Source organism: Polypterus senegalus, chromosome 13, assembly GCF_016835505.1.
Source record: "Polypterus senegalus isolate Bchr_013 chromosome 13, ASM1683550v1, whole genome shotgun sequence".
NCBI lineage: Eukaryota > Metazoa > Chordata > Cladistia > Polypteriformes > Polypteridae > Polypterus > Polypterus senegalus.
The window spans coordinates 9,181,474-9,202,315 of NC_053166.1; the positions used below are offsets into that span (position 1 = coordinate 9,181,474).

Below are 20,842 nucleotides of genomic sequence, written 5' to 3' on the forward strand. Positions count from 1 at the left end.
TCCTATGACTAGAACTGCTAAAATACACAGTGGCGTAGTCAGGAAACCATGTCTGTGGAATGTGCTGAGGAACTGCGTGTACAGCCAAAACACATCACACAAAGGCATTTGGATCTCTCCAAGAAAAGATAATGAAATCCAGAATCTAGTCGTTACATGTCTGCCACATAAATGCTTTGCACCTGAGAGCATGCTGACGCACACTTCTTCTTAGAGTGATTTCTCTTAGATTAAGGAGTGTGACCTCATCTTTTCTGCTCATAGGCGTATAATCAAAAAAGAATGTAAAGAAAAATTGTTTTCTTTGTGGCCATGTTGTTTTATGTATAGAAATTGGGAAGTTTTGGCAGCGTTCCAATTTCTAGCACTGTAAACATTAATCTTTCTGAAATGTTTTGGTTATTAACGTGTTTAGCTAACTCCTTCAAAGAAATGCTTACTTTGTCCTACGGCAATAAGATCAGAAAATACTACATACAGTGCCCTATGTAATATTTGGGACAAAAACACATTTTTTCAGTCCTTTTTCCCAAGCTGTAATCTGGCCATCTTGGTTTTGTGGCTAACTAGTGGTTCGGATCTTGCAGTGTGCTCTCTGTGTTTCAATTCATGAAGGCTTCTGCCGATAGTTGTCTCTGACAAATCCACCTCTGTCTCCTGAAGACTGTATCTTAATTGTCACACAGGAGTTTAGGGCTTTTTCTTTCCCATAGTGAAGATTCTTCTACCAGCAGCATTGGAGGTTTTCCATGGCTTATCGCATTCTTTCTTCCTCATGATATTCCTGACAGTTCATGTAGGTCACCCTAAGGTTATACTGATGTCTCAGATGGGTTGATTGTTTGATTTTTCAGCCTCATAATGACTTCTTTGACTTTCATGGGTACAGCTCTGGTTCTCATGTTGAACAATGGCAATTACAGACTCCAAAAGGTAGAAGCAATCAGAGGTATCTAATAAAGAAATAAAGCCCACCTGAGGAATCACAAACACCTGTGACGCCAATTATACCAAACATTAGGGTGCCTTGAAATGGGGAGGGGGGCATGTAGATAAAGTGCTGTGTGACCAAAATGTATGCAAATCCCCTTAAATGAAGGTCTGCCATGTGTACTCTAATCACAATGTCTGTATTATTTGGTTTATAAATTTAAACTGGGGAGCAGAGTAAACCAAGGAACAATGTGTCTTTGTACCAAATATTATGGAAGACGCTGTATACAAGTTTAGGACATTTTTTTTTAATGGATACTGTACGTACAGTTGTGCTTGAAAGTTTGTGAACCCTTTAGAATTTTCTATATTTCTCCATAAATATGACCTAAAACATCATCAGATTTTCACTCAAGTCCTAAAAGTAGATCAAGAGAAACCAGTTAAACAAATGAGACAAAGATATTATACTTGGTCATTTACTTATTAAGCCCCAGCACTGACCCCTGCTGGTCACCACTCTTAACTTATCTTCTGATAAGGTTTCTAACACTGTCACCCTCTGCTTCCTGTGTCTGAGCCAGTTCTACACCCATCTACCCACCACACCCTGAACTGTCACTTCTTTTAGTTTGATCCCACCCACACTTTCCTTATTTACTTTCTGAAAGTCAAGATAAATAATATCATAAGCTCCACTTTGATCATATCCTTTTGTTGCCTCCTCATAGAATTCCCAGCATGTTAGTAAAACACGACCTCCCTCTTCTGACGCCATGCTGACTGTTCAGTAAAACTCCTGTCCTTGCCACGTGCTGCTCAATCTTTTTCTTAAGAATTCCTTCCATTTTCCCATGATGCACATTAGGCGTACTGGCCTATAGTTTCTTTGATCTGCCCAGTCACCCTCTTTAGATAACGGGATAATATTTGCCATTTTCCAGTCCTTTGGAATATCCCCAGTGCAGAACATCTTCCTAAAAATATGTGTCAAGGGTTAATATCCGTACTCGCTAGCCTCCTTAAGAACTCAAGGGTAAATATTATCTGGTCCTGGTGAATTATTTAACTTAATCCTGAGTTGTGATGACAGAATATGTCATTGTGGTGAACAGAGAGGCACCTGTGTGTCTTGTTTGTAAAGAAAATGTGGCAGTGAGTGTTTGTTGTGATATTCCGGCCTGTGCTGACTACATATAATGTTATTTTGTACTAAAAATTGAGTTTGACACAACTGCTTTAATATAACCTTAGTGTTACTGCTAAAAGGATGCAAGCCAGTTAGGTTTCTTGGTAAAATTCTTTATTTTTGAATTTCTAATTTTCATTATTAACTCTTCAGTTAGCTTTTTTTTTTTTTTTAACTAATTGCAAGTTTTATTGCCATATATCACATGGACAGCTGAATTTATTTCTTACACTTCAGTTAAGCAGGCAAAGTTATAGAACCTTCTACACATTTTGCTCAGTAAATAAATAAATTACTGTGTTTGGTAAGGAATAAAATGTGTGTTATTCAGTAATCCTTCAGCAGTGACTTTGAGGTCTAGGAGCAGAGCATCAGCTCACATAAGACGACTCGGTTATCGGAGCCAAGCTGCACAGGAAGCCGATACGCAGCCACCTGTCCTTAGCAGTGAACAAGGGCACACGTGGCTTCCTTTTATTACTGTTACGGAGCTGCTTGTCTTCTCACTTCATTCATTCACTAAGACGATTGGTTAGTTTTCATATTGTTGTTTTGTTGTGATGTTTTTACCAGCATTTTGTGAAATTGACTTTCATATCTAGCTTATATCATTTTAACACCTTTCCCCATGCAGAAGTGTATACCAGTTCATTTCTTTAATACCTGGTTGCATTTGTTCAAAATGTTCCTGTCCAGAAATGGAACAGATGTAACCGTGAATTTTATTAAGTGGTGTTGGAAGTATTATGTTTTTCACATCTACAGTATTTTGTACAAACACACTAACACTTACAATATCTGGATTATTACTTTTTTTTTTTGGATTTTATTGATTTTATTCAAAATCAAATAACATTCCATACAAATAAGTCAAGTTTTACAAAACTAGGTTTGAAACAAATCAAACCCCACCCATGAGAAAGAGAGCTAGACTGGCAGAGTAAAACTGTAAACTAGTAAAAATAAGTACATAGATAAATTAATAAATAAATAAAAATAAAGAGTAAAGAAGAAGAAGAGACAGGAGAGAATCTGTTTCCTCAATTAAAATGCTTATTTTAAAATGTTATTGATTAGATCCTCTAAGTGAGGATTTTTAGCATTTAGACCTGTTGGGTGAGAGAATACTTTCTTTCTCTTTAATTCATGATTCAGACCTTTAACATTCCAGCTCACAAAGTTAACTGTCTGGTCTTAGAGACGTGCTTCTGAACTTTTGTTGTCATTTTGTAGTCTTAACTGAAAATAAGACAGCTTTGAACTTAATTTCCAATTTTCCCCAGGAGTTCTTGCCATGAAGCCTATTGTTACATTGGCACTTATCATTATAAGGATTAAAAGGAAAGATTAGAGATAGCTTGCTGTCTTTCTCTCCAACCCGTTTTGCCTCCACACGTGAGGCTGGACCCCACTTCACAAAGTCCCAGTCCTCTGACATACCTAGAGACAGAGCACGTCCAAAACAGAACAAGCCCCCCAGCAGTGGCATATGATGATCTATTGACAGTACAGTCAAATACTATAAGCATAAAATATAATCTTAAACAATCTTAAGATAGTAAACCCAGGGAATGTTAAAATGTTAAAAAATAGTCCTGGATAAGTATAGTAAGCCCTAATACAGTAAACCAAGGGTATGATGTTAAACAGTCTCCTCTTTAAATAAATAAATAATTTAAAAAAAAAAATATTCGTACATACATATACAAATATAATTGTAATTAAAGCATAAACAAAAAGTGGCCAAGAAGGGAAAAGGATGTATAATTACAGTACCAGTATTATTACATTCTAACTGGCCAGTGAACTGTAGTATGTAGTGTAGTGTTTGGCAATATGTAATATTTTGTGGTCGATCAGTCAACACCTTACACATCGCTGATAGATGATGTTACCTTGTTGTCACCCATTTTAACTAAGTAATCCAACATCGCTTTTCTGCAGCTCCTGTAATTTTCAGTTTGTCCACATGGTGTCGTCATGCATTATAAGAAGGTACTAAAATACCTCATTTAATATGGAGAAGTTGGGCAGAATTACCCCTTTTATTGGTTAGCTAGGAAGATTACAATATGCAAGCTTTCGAGGCAACTCGGGCCTCTTCTTCAGGCAAGATGTTAGCCAATAAAAGGTGTAATTTTGCTTAACTTGTCACTACATCCGTAATGGCTAACATGGTACAACACCCTAGTACAGTGATGGCGAACCATTTAAAAACCAAGTGCCCAAACTGCAATCCAAAACCCACTTATTTATCGCAAAGTGCCAACATGGCAATTTAACCTGAATACCACCTAAAACTGAACACCAGCATAACCAAGGAGCTGGTGGTGGATTTTAGGAGGCCCAGGCCCCTCATGGACCCCGTGATCATCAGAGGTGAGTGTGTGCAGAGGGTGCAGACCTATAAATACCTGGGAATGCAGCTGGATGAAAAATTGGACGGAACTGCCAATACTGATGCTCTGTCTGTCTGTCTATCTACTGAGCTTTTAATTTAGAAAAGCCACTCATACATTAACATCTTTTTGTCTTAAAAGAAAAACATAATAACGGAGCTTTCAATGATACAAACAACTTTTTGTTGAAAGGTAAAAGTTTGCATTCGGTATGCTTTTGAACAATTAATGTGCTTTTTGCTGTTGTATGCATGCTGATAATTTGTCTAACCTTGGCTCATACTTTGTAAGCTTGAGAGCAACACATGCAGCACTCAGGTCATCTGTTAGTCTGTTTCTGGTGTCAGATTTGATTTAATTCAAAGCTGAAAACAGCTGCGCACAAGCATAAGATGTTCCAAACAAAGTAAGGAAAGCAATCTCAAGTGCCTTCATTGACTTATGATTATTTGGCAGAGAATTCCACACTTTAAGGATTTCATTTTCATAACTAACTGTGCTGTCCTTTGTCATCCCTTCGATCCTCTCAAGTGTTTCACGCAGGTCTTCCCTATTAAGCTCTGCCCCCAAAGCTTCCATTATATATTACGGGGTCGTGGATCAGGTGTGGCGATTAGCAACTTCCGGCAATAATTACAGATGCGGACGACTCCTCACCTGTGTGCTTAAGCGAGGACTGCCCGCATCACAAAGCTCCCGGAAACCGCTCCGCCACTCTACCATAACCCCCTTTAAGCCGCGAGTGCGGCAATTATCTGTTAAAACTGGCCTTTTCAATTTTGAGCTGTGGACCCGCTATACCACATCCCCTCCAACCCCACCACGGGAATCACAGACTCAAAAGGCTGCAGTCCGTGCCGCACCCTCAAGCAGCATGTGTGCCGCCCGCCTTACCCCAGACAGGAGAGGAAGGAAGCGCTCCCATTGGGCTGCTGGGCAGAGGGGCGGGTGATGTGAGAAACGTCCTCCGGCGCGCGTGAAGAGGGGCGCGGTGAGGGGAGCAGCCTGGCCCGCATTCCTCTGGCTTTATAGTAACGAACTCTGTGCTCGGGCGACGGCGCGCGTGCCCACTGAGAGGGCTCTGAGTGCCCCCTTTGGCACGCGTGTGCCATAGGTTCGCCACCACTGCCCTAGTACTACAGTCATTTAATATTGAAAAATATAGAAGGGCAAATGAGTGCCCAAGAAAAAAATCAACCTCACCTGTTTGGCAGTAGTTTTGGCTTGGAGGCAAATGAGCATGATGAGCCAAACAATTTAACCAAAGTTCTGACTAATCAGGAAATTGGAAATTATTGTGAAAGATTCACAAATGATAAAAATCACAATCAAAGTCATTTGTGCATGCCTCTATCTGGCAGACTACACAGGTTTAGCCAGTGTAGTTAGCTCAAGTGCTAAAGATGCTTCTCACCAGCAATTATTGGTGCTACTGGATTTAGAAATAGCACAAAGTATAAGCAGGGCAATATGAGATTGCCAGCAATGGTACCGTGGCCATCACGTTATTTTGTATGAATGAATTATATTGGTTTTTGTGAAGTATTTTTCTTTCTAAGCCACATATGAACAGGCTTCAACTCCTCCAAAATGGCACACCTGCACAGAATATAATCAGTTATAGCTTGGAGTTAAATTAAGGGGCATCCCTTTCGGATTTAATAATCCATGTCAAATTCTTTCTGGGTAAGTGACAGAGATACTGTATGTAGGCTATCGATTGCACTGCTGCACTGAGTCGCTTTCACTGTGGGAGCCTGATGTACGCCTTCTGCAGAACTGAAGATCAGACTTCCAACACCTTCCTAACGCATTGGTGCACTGATGGTTTATTTATTCCAAAAAGACTGGATAAGACATCATAGCCAGTAACAGCAGCATTTATACCATAACATCAACTGGAACACACTTTTTGACAACTCTGTATTTTCAAAATCTAATGTCTTCTCAGCAGTCTAAGAGGTGCAAGTCTTTTGAAAATATAGAAGCATGTGAATGATGCATGCGGACACAGGCTGCCATTGGGGTCATTAAACACATTAAGCAGGATTTTATCTCACCAGTCTTGATCCACACATTCAGACTGACTGCAGTAAAGTTGCAACTCTGGCTAGAGCTATGGAGTATTTAAAGGCGTGCAGAGTATCATTGCAGCCTTTGTCAATTTTCATAAAGCATTCGACTCGGTTGATTGAGTTGCTCTATGTGGGATCCCCTGGAAATTGCTGAATGTCATGGACACCCTGTACACTGGTACTGTGTGTGCTGTCCAGAGTGGAGGCAGACCCTCTTCGTTCTTCCCAGTTGATTCTGGGGTTCATCAAGTATGTGTTTTTGCTCCAACTCTGTTCAGTGCGTGCATGGGCTGAGTGCTGGACAAGGTCGAGGGGTACAGTGGCTGTGAGGTATCTGTTGGTGGAGAGAGATTCACTAATCATGACTTTGCCAATGATACTGTTAGCTTCGCGGAGTCATGGAGGCTCTGATCGGGGGTGTCGAGAGACTGAGTGAGGAGTCTGAGTGTCTGGGCTTGCGAGGGTCCTGATAAAAACCAAGATCCAGGCATTTAATGACCTCTTGGGCACGGCCATCAGCAGTGTGTCTGCCTGCAGAGAGAGTGTCAACTTCGTCATTGAGAGGTTTACTTACCTTGGCAGTGACATTCATGTGACTCTTCATATGAAGTCAGTAGATGGATTGGGAGAGCATGGAGGGTCATAAAGTTGCTGGAAAAGGGGTGTGTGGCGGTCCCGATATATCTGCTAAAGGACGAAGGTCCAAGTTTTAGTGTCCTGGTGCTTCCTGTTTGTGAGACATGGACGCTATCCAGTGACCTGAGATGAAGACTGGACTCCTTCATGTGTGTCTCTTCGGAGAATCCTTGGGTACCTCTGGTTTGACTTTGTGTTGCTCATGGAGTCCTGAATGGGGCACATGACCTGCATTGTGAGGTAGCGTCAGTTAGAGCACTGCGGCCATGAGGCACAATTCCCCAACGGTGATCCTTATTGTTGAGGATTTGAATGGCAGGTCCAGGCCAAGGAGACACCCATGTAACACCTGGCTGCGGCAGATAGATGGTCATTTTGGAAGGTGGTACTGGACCACGTGTCCGTCTGGGGGGATGCCTACCGGGATCCCGAGGTGTTTCGTTGTGTGGTGGGTGCAGCAAAGTGGTGTACCAGTGTATGTTCTCCAACCTGACCTGACTTTTCAAACCATTGGCGTCCAAATGATCAAAGGAACATCCATCAGTGATGTAAGTAATCAGTGACTGATTGCTGATAATATTGCCCATTGACACGAGCCTAATGTATTAGGAGTTTTTTTTTGATTATCACTAAATATTAATTTCAGTCATGCTTCTCATCTTATGAGTGTGAATATTGCATAAATGATAAATTTGCACTCACAAGATTACACATAATACAAAGGTCGATATTCCCTTGCAGAGTGATACTATAAACCTTTCACCTGCACAATAAGAATAGTTTATTAATGTTTCATAAAGCCCCAAATTTGCTTTCTGCTTTCAAGTCTTTACATTTAGTGATATAGTAATTAACTGTAACTTTTCTGTAATAATATTTGTGCTTCCATATAGCGTTTATAACCTGATCATTTTTTTGTTTTGTTTTCCACATTGTCACAGGTTTTTTTTTTTTTTTGCTGTAGCCCTGCTGCAGCAGTGGGTTCACATATAAAATTCCAAAGTCTGTCTTTTTTATCATTTAGTCATACACGGAGAATTTACATGTTCTGTTCTCTGGGTTACTTTGACAGGAATATGTGGCCTATAGTCACACAGGACGAATTATCCCAGCCATCTGGTTCCGCTATGACCTGAGTCCCATCACTGTAAAGTACACGGAGAGACGGCAGCCTGTGTACCGCTTCATTACCACGGTAAGTTTATTCTGTAAAGTCCAATTGTCTCACACTAAATATGAGAAAAGCGAAAAAACAGTGAAAGCCAAGCCTTATAAGTAAAGGTGAGATTTCAGATTATGCTGTGACCTTCACCAGGAAAAGCAGTTAAGACAATGTCACAGTAGGGCATGTGCTTAAGTCCTGGGATGCACTTGGTTGCTCTCTTCTGCACAGCTTCAAGTGCTGCTATAATAATAATAATAATAATAATTCTTTACATTTATATAGCGCTTTTCTCACTACTCAAAGCGCTCTCCACACAGGGAGGACCCGGGAAGTGAACCCACAATCTCCTTACTGCAAAGCAGTAGCACTACGACTGCACCACCTGCTATGTCTTTCTTGTACCGTGGTGACCAGAACCGCACACAGTACTCCAGATGTGGTCTTACTAGTGCATTATGTAGTTTGAGGATAATGTCTCTTGACTTTAGTTCAATAGTTTTTATAGTATAACCTAGCATTTTATTTGCCTTTTTAATTGCTTCTGTGCATTGCTTAGTCGATGAAAATGTTGTGCCAACATGAACCCCTCTGTCCTTTTCAGAGGCTTCTTCCTGCATGACAGCGTCTCCCATCGTATATTTATAATTTATGTTCCTTTTGTCCAAGTGCAGAACTTTGCACTTTTCTGTATTACACTTCATCTTCCAAGTGTTCTGAATGTTGTCCACGTCTTTTTGAATTCTTTTTGCTGCCTCTTCACTGTCTGCCATCCCTCCGACTTTAGTGTCATCTGTGAATTTCACAATTTTACTAACTACACTGACATTAATATGCATCAGAAAAAATAATAAGGGTCCCAATGACAGACCCCTGTGGGACTTCAATGATGACCTTGCTCCATGTGGAGCATTCTCCTCTTATTTGTACTCTTTGTCTCTTGCCGATTAACCAACAGATGGCGCATTACAAACATTAACACTGCTTTTACAAGTCCCATACCAAATGGCATAGAACAGAGACATATACATTGCATGCTGCCCTGCAAACATTAATGCTGAGGTCTACATTGAATACTATGCTTTCAGTTTGTCTTAGAAAGGTGGAACAGCTGGTTGTAAATGAAAGACTTATATTAACATACATACATATACACATATAATTGTAATTAAAGCATAAACAAAAAGTGGCCAAGAAGGGAAAAGGATGTATAATTACAAGACCAGTATTATTACATTCTAACTGGCCAGTGAACTGTAGTATGTAGTATAGTGTTTGGCAATATGTAATATTTTGTGGTTAGACATTGCTGATAGATGATGTTACCTTGTTGTCACCATTTTAAATAAGTAATCCAACAATTCTGCAGTTCATGTAATTTTCAGTTTGTCCTCATGCATTATAAAAAGGTACTAAAATACCTCATTTAATATGGAGAAGTTGGGCAAAATTACCCCTTTTATTGGATAACTAGAAAGATTACAGTATGCAAGCTTTCAAGGCAACTCGGGCCTCTTCTTCAGGCAAGATGTTAGCCAATAAAAAGTGTCATTTTGCTTAACTTGTCACTACATCCGTAATGGCTTACACGGTACAACTCCCTAGTACTACAGTCATTTAATATTGAAAAATATAGAAGGGCAAATGAGTGCCCAAGAAACATTCAAGCTCACCTGTTTGGCAGTAGTTTTGGCTTGGAGGCAAATGAGCCAAATGATTTAACCAAAGTTCTGACTAATCAGGAAATTGGAAATTATTGTGAAAGATTCACAAGTGATAAAAATCACGTAGTCATTTGTGCATACCTCCATCTGGCAGACTACACAGGTTTAGCCAGTACGGTTAGCACACGCGCTAAAGATGCTTCTCACCAGCCATTATTGGTGCTTCTGGATTTAGAAATAGCACAAAGTATAAGCAGGGCAATACGAGATTGCCAACAATGGTACCATGGCCATCATGTTATTTTGTATGAATGAATTAAGATAGAAAAATACAGCAAAATGCAAAAATGGAATTGCCTAAATGTCAACCCTAAGTGAACAATCCCCAAAAAACACAGTCTAAAAGCAATATACAAGAACAACAGCAAAAAGTACTCAAAACCTAGAGAAATTATCCAAAACAGCAATACTTACAAACAATCTACACAAAATCAATGATTTCTTTACACCTTCTCAGCTGACTTAAATAGCCAGGGGGAGGGCTCTAGAACAGTGACATCAGGGAGGCCCCACCCACAAATTATCAGAACATTTAAAGTTACAGGGCACTCAGTAAATATTACACAAACAAAAGAAATCAAAATGTGTAAAATAATTAAAAAACAACTTGACACACATTAATAGATAACAAGTGTAAGTAATTTTACATCTTCAACATGTTTTGTGCCCCTGGAAGGGTCACCATTGGGAAAATGGTCTAAGATGAGAGAACGATCTTCAAAAATGAGGATTGTTTGTCAGCGAGTGCCTGGTGACCCACATTACTTGTTCTAAATTATTTGAAATGGGTGTTTAGAGAGCTCACCAGAAGCAAGGCCAAAAATAGAGGTCGGAGTGATTACACACATGTACGTGAGAGACCCAGACAGCCCAGACCTTGATAGTGGAAGTGGTGGAGCGTCAGTCACTACATTGACAATACAACTGAAGAGACGCCTGTGCACCTTGAACTACACACAACCTCACTTGGTACCCTGATTTGTTCACCATGTGTGACCCCTGCCCTGCTCCTAGGAAGCGGTCATTGACAGTTGTGAGGACAATCACATTCACCCAACAGAGGGCCATGCAGTTGGGCTTTGCGCTTGTGCACAATTGACTAAGAAGTCTGCAAAATGGAGAACTTTCTTTTCTGTAAGTGTCTAACAGTTAGTTACTGTATTCAGGCCAGTTGAATTTCTTACAGATGGTTGGTGTGGGTAATGAAATAAATACAGATCAGATTAAACTGCCTGCTCAGTCTTACGCAAAGTTTCTTCATTAGTTCTGGATTGTCAGGATAATCAGCGTGTGCTTCCAACCTTTACTTAATGCACCTCTTTGGTGTTGTGTATAATAAGGGTGAGGTCTCTCTGAAAAGCTAAACACACACTTTTAAGAAAAAGGGACCAGAACTTCAGGGCATCTCTGTCAAAGCCTGTACCACAGTTCAGCAGTTGTACAGTTTTTATTTAATATAAAGCTATTGACCTCGACAGGTACATTACAGAATAAACAAGATTGAAACATTTACTATTGAAATTAATCAATAAAATAAAAAAAATGGCAAAAAAAAGAGGATCTCAGAACCCTAAATTTCAAATTTTAACAGCAGGTACCATCAACATGAGATTCACAAATGAATTCATATAGTCATTGTATAAAATTACACAGAAAGGCACATGATAAAAGAAAGACAAAGTCATAGTAAAAGATAAACTTTGGGTACAGTGTTCACACCTAGCAGTCTAAAAGCGATTACTAGTATGGTAGTGTCATTACTATGATTGAGAATTGGAGAGACCTTTGAAACTTCTGAGTACAGAGGCAACAGTTTAAAACCCATGGAAAACAAATGGACCTTCAGTAAGGATTTGAATATTGGGCAGTAAAGAAAATGAGTTGAGATGATGATAATTAAATTTAAATTATTTTTATACATTGTGCATTCGGTGGATTCATTAAGTATTCAGACCCCTTTCCTTTTCTGCACGTTTTTTTGTATTGTGAATTACATTTTAAATGAATAAATTTGCCATTTTTGCCCATCAACATACACTTAATCACCCGTAACGACAAAGTGAAAACATATTTTCAGGAAGGTCTGCAAATTTATTAAAAAATTAACATTATTCTGGACGAAAATTTTTCATTACCTTTCAGACCGCCTTGGTCTCCCAATCCCTCCTAACCCATTAACAGCTGTGTTTGGGGTTCTTCCAGATGGGTTTAAAGTGGAGAAGGACAAACAAACTGTGATTGCCTTCACTACACTATTGGCACGCAGACTTATTTTGCTAAACTGGAAGAATTCTAACTCTCCTCTTTTAAGTCAGTGGGAAACTGATGTGTTATACTATTTGAAACTGGAAAAAATCAAATACTCAGTTAGAACATCCGTACAGATTTTTTTCAAAACATGGCAGGATCTAATCAATAATATTTTAGAATAAGCTATTTCTGTATTTCTTTCTCTTCTCCATTCATCTCTATTGGCTTATCAAACTCATCAGTTTAGGTTTTTTTACAAGCCTTAAGCTTTACTCCATTGGCCTCGCTGTCTCTCTCTCAGGGGTGGAGGTCGACTTGTTCTCAATCCTACTTTTTGTAAAAATTGATTGATTTGTATGGAATGATTGCAATAAAATGAATAAAATTTCAAAAAAACAAAAACTGAATTGATTTGCCATCTTTTAGAAAGGCATACAGTGGGTATAGAAAAGAATCCCCCCATTCGAAATATTCCCATTTTTTTTACTTTACAGCCTTAAATGAAAACACACACACACACAAAATATTTCTTCCCAGCTTTACTTACTCAAAGCAACCGATAACATCCAAGTGAAAGATCACAGCTACACTTCAGAAGAATTATAAAAAATCAAAAACCTACTGAGATTAATAAAGGTTCAACCCCCATGTCAATGTCATTTTGTTGAACCCCCGCTTTTGCTTTAATGCCAGCCTTGAGTCTGTTGATTCTTCTCTATCATCTTTGCCCATCTAGATTAAGCCCACTCAATATTTGCCCCTGACTCTTCTTTACAGTTTAACTGTTCAAGTTCAGTCACATTGGACGGTGAGCGTTGGTGGTCTGCTATCTTCAGATCTTTCCACAGATTTTCAGTGTGATTTACAGTACAGGCCAAAAGTTTGGACACACCTCCTCATTCAGTGTGTTTTCTTTATTTTCATGACCATTTCCAGCACTCCATCACTCTCCTTCTTGGTCAGATAGCCCTTACACGCTCTGGAGGTGTGTTTGGGGTCATTGTCCTGTTGAAAAATAAATGATCGTCCAACTAACCTGACTTCTGCACAACACAACTGCTGGTCCCAACCCCATTGATAAAGCAAGAAATTCCACTAAATAACCCTGATAAGGCACACCTGTGAAGTGAAAACCATTTCAGGTGACTACCTGTTGAAGCTCATCGAGAGAATGCCAAGAGTGTGCAAGGCAGTAATCAGAGCAAAGGGTGGCTATTTTGAAGAAACTAGAATATAAAACATGTTTTCAGTTATTTCACCTTTTTTTGTCAAGTACATAACTCCACATGTGTTCATTCATAGTTTTGATGCCTTCAGTGAGAATCTACCATGAGAAATAAAGAAAACACATTGAATGAGGAGCGGTGTCCAAACTTTTGGCCTGTACTGTAGGTCTGGGCTCTGATTGACCACACCAGGACATTCAATTTTTCTCCCTCAGCCACTGTGTGCTCAATTTTGTGTTGTGCTTCGGGTCGTTGTCGTGTTGAAAGGTGAACATTCTGCCCATCTTCAACTGTCTGGCATTGGGTAGCAGGTTTTCCTCAAGAATTTAACGGTATTTTGCCCCATCCATTTTTCATTCTTCCCTAATGAGAGCCCCAGGCCCCCCAACAGGATGCTGCCCCCTCCATGCTTTACTGTAGGTATGGTGTGTTGTGGATGGTGAGCTGCATTGGTGTACCATTTGGTATTGAGGCCAAATAGTTTGATTTTGCTCTCATCTGACCAGAAGGCCTTTTTCTACTTGGCATCAGAATATTCAAAGGTACATTCTGGCAAAGCTCAAACAAGCCTTAATGTGACCTTTCTTGAGAAGTAGCATTTTCCTTGCGACCCTCCGGAACAAGCCACAATTGTGGAGCGCTTGTGAAATTGTTGTCACATGCACACCATTAATGACCACTCTTTGCCATCAAATCCTGTAACTCCTTCAAAGTGGCCATTGGCCTCTCGGTAGCCTCTCTTACCAGTTTTCCTCCTTGCTCTTCCATCCAGTTTGGAGGATCCAGGGAGGGTCCTAGTAATACCAAACACTTCTTTATGATGGACTTTACTGAGTTCCCTGGGATTGATAAAGCCTTTGAGATGTTTTTTGTCTCCATCTCCTGCCTCATGTCCGTCCACAACTCTATCCCTGAGATCTTTTGAAAGTGGCTTGCCACCCATAGTCAGTTGTTTGCTGTCAGCTGCTCTACCAAGCAAGGGAATGAATGCTCCAGGAACAGCTTCACTAATCACACTCATTACAGCTGATCACAGGTAGAAGGAAGCCACTAACCGCAATGGAAATGGTGGGCACTGACACCTGATTAAGTTTGGGGGTCTTTATTAATCTCAGTATTTCTTGTTTTTTCATTTTTTAAAATTCTTCTGAACTGTAGCTGTGATTGCTTGCATTTGGATGTTATAGATTGCATTGAGTAAGTAACGCTGGAAAAAGTGTTTTGTGTGTTTTCATTGAAGGCTGTAAAGCAAATAAAAAAGGAATATTTCGAGGGGGGTGATTTTTTTCCTATACCCACTGTAGATCTGTACCAGAGGATCAAACCATTTCTAACCCTCTGAGCGTTCACAGGAGCACACTGGGCTCAAAATTGTGAAATGGAGGACTCTTAAAATCAGCCCCTTTGTTCAGACTGAGTTACCTTGGTCAGGGAAGTTTCCACTTTGTCATCATGGGTTATTGAATGTAGATTGATGGGCAAAAATGGCAAATTTATCCATCTAAAACTAACCTACCACACAATGACATATGCTGAAAGGGTCAGAAAACCTTTGCAGTGTACTATGCATGTTACCAGAATTCACATTAAAGGGATATGTTACTCATTTTCAACCTCCACTTAGTTCAGTACGTTCTTTTCTTAGAATTAGTGATGGTCAAGTGTAGTTATTTTGAACAGCAACAAGAGCAGAATCTGTGTTGCTAAGAGACATAGAAGTATATTTTTGACTCGGAGAAAGAATTGAGAGAAAGCAGGTTTGCTAAATAAAGGCGCCTATCACCACTGCTCACAGACACAAATTTCCTGCAGCTCCTGGAAATTAGAGAACATAGAAGTGCATTTATGGAAAATGCTGAGCAGTCCCATCAGGACAGGAATTCTGCCTGACAAAAAAAAGTGGACACTCACTGATCCTAAACAGAGAAGGTGAAAATAATGACAAAAGAAATATGATGGACAGATCGTGAAGATTTTTAGATCCATCCCATCGTAATGAACATATTTTTCTGGACAATCAAAATAAAGTTGAAAGAAACACCTAAGGACTTCGGTCCTAATAGAAAGCTCAGTTTGTATTAAGTGTAAGGCCGTGGCCAAAAGTTTTGAGAATGACACAAATATTCATTTTCACAAAGTTTGCTGCTTCAGTGTTTTTAGATCTTTTTGTCAGATGTTTCTGTGGTGTACTGAGGTAGAATTACAAGCATTTCATAAGTTTCAAAGGCTTTTATTGACAATTACATGAAGTTTATGCAAAGAGTCAGTCAGCCTGTTGAGGACTGCTCACAAGTTCTTAATGGGATTAAGGTCTGGGGAGTTTCCTGCTGCCGAGGACTGGGCCTGGGGTATGTGAGCTCACTCACAATTTGCCTGAGAACACAGCCATGAATGGTACCAAAACATCCTCCACGAATAACTTCTCCCAACCATCCAAAAACAGTGTGGTGACCAACAATGAACAATCCACCATGATGGAGCATCAGGCCATAAGGCAAAAGTGACATCTAAGTGGCTCGGGAAGTAAAACATTGAAGTTTTGAGTCCATGACCAGGAAGCTCCCCAGACCGTAATCCCATTGAGAATCCTCAAAAGACGGATGGACAAACAAAAACCCACCAATTCTGGCAAACTCCAAGCTTTGATTATGCAAGAATGGGCTGCCATCCGTCAGGATTTGGCTCAGAAGTTGATTGCCAGCATGCCAGGGTGAATTGCAGAGGTCTTGAAAAAGAAAGAAGGGACAATATTGCAAATATTGACTCATGTGCATAAACGTAATTAATTGTCAATAAAATCCTTTGAAACTTATGAAATGCTTGTAATTCTACTTCAGTATAGGGTGGTCCAGATCTAATTATGCAATTTTCATTAAGCTGTAATTTATTAAGTTTATTACATAGAAAATCACCTGAAAAATCCCGGACCATTGAGAAGTGTGCAAACTGACGACATGAAGAATTGTCTTTGCGTCGAACTGGAATCGTCCCCGCATAAATCAAAATCGTCCAGACGATCTGGATCTTCATAATTAGATCTGGACCACCCTGTATACCATAGAAACATCTGACACAAAGATCTGAAAACACTGAAGCAGCAAACCTTGTGAAAATGAATACTTGTGTCAATCTCAAAACCTTTCGCCACGGCTGTAGGTAATGCGATATGAAGTCATGTACAGGTTTTCAAACACTACTTTTGTACACAATGATAACAGAGAGTCAGTACAGTGTCATATTTTCATGTATTTTCCTCAAATTAGGAAAGCTGGCCCCAACAAAAGCTCTGACATGAAGAGTGCATCATTTCAAGATCCTAGTGTTGAAAAAACTTAATAGTGTATAAAATAATTGCAATAATGTAAATGATTTAATACTCAAATCCTAATCCTTGAATTTGGGTGATTTTCCTAGTACTGCTGCTGAGTCAAAGCTGAAATTTGCCACTTCTGCCTGGCAACTAGCAAGGCAAGTATGAATCAGCATCCTCTTCAGTGCAGGGTGACTGTTAATTCATTATAGAAAACTATTCTGGTAGCACACCACAAATAAAATGACTTGGCTTTAGCTGTGTGGTCTGTACAAAGTCTGTACGCCACCGTTCTTGTGATGTAGTCAGCCAGGCATCTCCTACAAAAGCTGACAAAACTCAGGATTGTGACTGCACTTCTATATTTCTCCAAGTGCAAGTTTAAAACTAATCTCTGACTTACCTGCCAGCTAAAGAGTGAAGGGTGTTTCCTCCACATTTGCCAACAGCTATATCATCAATGAAGACGTTATCAATGTTTTTGAATCTGGTTTTGTATTTTGCACTGGAAACACTAAAGGAATCGGCATATTCTTTGAAAGTTTTTTCCATGATAGTACATGGTCCCCATGGTACAGACTAGAAACATTGAATGATATGGAGGAATCATCCAGTCTTCAGATCACAAGTAGCCAGCTAATAGCTTAAACAATTCCAATCAGTTAGTTCTCTCTTCCTGATGAATAACGGGTACAACGAGGAAGATTAGACTAGGAAATACAAATCCAAAGAAATAGAATCTGTCTGTTTATAATAAAACATTTGGTCATTTCCTAAATAGTGATGTTTTGCACCTTTTATGCAGACTGGTTAGGAACCAAATAAGCCAACAAGCTTTCTGCTTCCTTTATGGTCTAATTGTAACAAACGGCAATTATAAGACCTGGGGAAGAAAAGTCCTGTAATACTCACATGCAAACACACATACACTACAAGTATGAAAGTTAAAAATTTGACCTTTAGTCAGTCAGTCATTATCCAACCCACTATATCCTAACACAGGGTCACGGGGGTCTGCCGGAGCCAATCCCAGCCAACACAGGGCACAAGGCAGGAAACAAACCCCGGGCAGGGCGCCAGCCCACCGCAGAGCACACGCACACACAAACCCATACACCAAGCACACACTAGGGACAATTTGGGATGGCCAATGCACCTAATCTGCATGTCTTTGGACTGTGGGAGGAAACCTACGCAGACACCGGGAGAACATGAAAACTCAACGCAGGGAGGACCTGGGAAGCAAACCCAGACGGGTCTCCTAACTGCGAGGCAGCAGCGCTACACACTGTGCCACCGTGCTGCCCCTTCTGAAATTTACTCCTAGCAATTCACTAAACATGTGTCTAAGGTAAAGATTTATCCTGTCGTAGTGTAGGACATGAGAAGTAGTTATGAAGCATCCTATACCTCCTCCCAGCTAGGAGCAGGAGTTCATGTTTGAGAATGAACCGAGTTATGATTTTATGGTGCCCCAAGCCTCAAAATGGCACTCATGAAAGTTAAGGCTTCATTACAAATGTAATAATAATAAGAAGAGTAATATTCAAAATATTGGTAGGAGAAGAAGAAGAAGGATGAAAACCTACACTACGAGTCAAAGGTTTTAATGCACCCTCATTTTTCCAGATTTTATTAAAATTTAAACATTCCAAGGCCAGTAATCAACCTGAAATAGTACAAAGATAAACGGTAAACTGCCAGTAGTTTTAACAAAAAAAAGGTTAGGTTACCAAATGTGATTTTCAGAGTAATACAATGATGCTCATTTCACGGAAAAAGTATTTTGACTGATTAATATTTCTGCATTGAGCCCGTGGCATAGCCTACATAGCTTGGCATGCACCTCCTCAAAAATGTGACTGCGCTTTGCGTCGACGAAGGCCCTATGCAGATCCCCAAGACTCTGACAATCAGCTGTGTGCCTGCAGCACAGTGTGATACACAAGTATAAACTGCTTGTGACGCGTTATGTTGGCTCGATGCAGAAGTTTGCATAAGCCTTAATGTGTTAACAACGTATAGCTTTTCTGTAGCAGTGGAAGTTAAATAAGTTGTGAAAGTTGATGCATACAATTTATTCAGGTGTCCCAACTTTTGTTAATTACTTTCAAAACCCTCTGTCTGAATAAAAGCAGTGATAGAACTACCACTGTGCTGCCCAATTTGATCTTTATTGAATAGAATTTTTTTTTACACCAAGGGTTTCAAAATCAAAGGAAGTGGTTTAACCATAGAGGCAAAACTGAAACAGTGAATGAGATTTTTAAGTGAAAAAAAAAAAACTTCAGAAATAACCTGCACATAACCACAGAGGCAAGAATTGTAGTTTGATAGCCCGTCTGAAAAAAGTACCTTCATAAAATTGTTCCTAAATAAGTTGCAGAGCCTGTTTCTCTGATGGATGGATGGGAGCTCCTCAGCATAGCGATACATCTGCCTAATGTAAAACAAAAATCATTTAGATTTGTTATGTACCTCCAAATCAATGTCTATGAGAACAATACAAAGCTTTTGTCTTCATGTTTGGACCTTGGCCATTTTATTTTTATCTCCATTTTAAAGTGCAAGGACAGGCTTGGTATTGTCAAGAAGTTGGGTACTTCACAAAGGCAGAATGAATGCCTTTGGATCTTCACTGATCGTCACCGGTCTGCCCAGTAGAGGCTCCCTTAGTCCAGCCAGGCCCTAAATATTAACTGCTGACTTTAGCTGGAGCAAGCCTCAAAAATGGAGAGCTGGCAGAACAAATGTAAATCTCACAAAAATAAAGTCAAAGCCCCATAAGGAAGAGGGTCACCATAAACCTCGCACTTGATCACAAAAAGTGGCAACAGATTATCTTAATATAATAATAAAAGATTTACTACAAACCAAAGGTAAAGTCTAAAAGGTCAGCAGGGTCAAACAAGGCACAAAGGAGTAGCCTGAAAAGAAAATCCACAGTCACCAAGTCCAAATACATTAATCAGAAGTCAAAATCCTTAAACAGAGCCCAAAAATGTGGGCCTGAAAAGAAAAATCATAAAGAGGAGAAGTCACCAACACCAAGCTCATATAATGTACTGTGAGGGACTGCATTTCCCATGAGCCTTTATAGAATTGGGAGCAGTCCTTCGACAGTGATAGGTTGCCCTTAGGGAACCACAAACTACTCACAAGGAACATTGTAGCACATGCTTGCAAACATGGAAACTAAATCATACTCAAAAATAACAAACAGTACATAATTACACAAATAAACATAAACGATAATATTTAAGGGTAAACTGAACAAAAAAGGCAAAAAAAAAAGATTTATATATAAGCGAGGGAGGACCCGTGACTGAAAAATAGCAAAGGCAAAAACGATTTGCCTAACAAGGCAATCCAAAGCAAATAAGTCTAAATACTCCATCCAGAAGAATCATCCAAGAAGACAAGGTGAGAATAAATAAATAAAAAAAGTTAAATCCAAACAGAAACAGCAATACATGCAGGACTGCACAATTGATGGAATGATCTCCTGCTCCTGAGCCTTCTCACTTGCCTTACATTGCCAGAGGGCTCAGGAGTGGTGATGTCAGAGTGGCCCCACCCCTGGGGGCTCCACCCACAAAGAACAGAGGTTCAGTTAAAAAGACAGTACATAGTAAGTAACAGACATTATAGAAAATGCATAAAAATATGGAACATAACTCAGAAATGAGAGTAAAATACATAAACACGATATTACAAAAAAGGTATTAAAAACTATAAAAAATGCTTCACCTTAGAAAACATTTCCTTTGTCATATTAACATATGTGATGATTGTGAAGCAATATGCCACACCTTTAAAGTACTAAACTTCTACTTTAAAATATTCGTAAAGACATCGGTCTCGTGGTGCCCTCTGCCTGTCGTGTGTTGCTGGTTACCTTTAATAAGTCGTAGTGTTCGTATTCAGGTTTTCGCGTG

The 20,842-nt window shown here is 39.7% G+C and overlaps 1 protein-coding gene across 1 annotated transcript in view; it reads left to right on the forward strand.

Moving 5' to 3' along the window:
* The window catches only part of ergic1 (endoplasmic reticulum-golgi intermediate compartment 1), a 161,907-nt gene that overhangs the window by 137,091 nt on the left and 3,974 nt on the right, over window positions 1–20,842 (forward strand). The window contains exon 9 of the mRNA XM_039773814.1: window positions 8,305–8,427. Within this exon, the coding sequence (XP_039629748.1) occupies window positions 8,305–8,427 (123 nt within the window). The remainder of the gene's footprint in view (window positions 1–8,304; window positions 8,428–20,842) is intronic.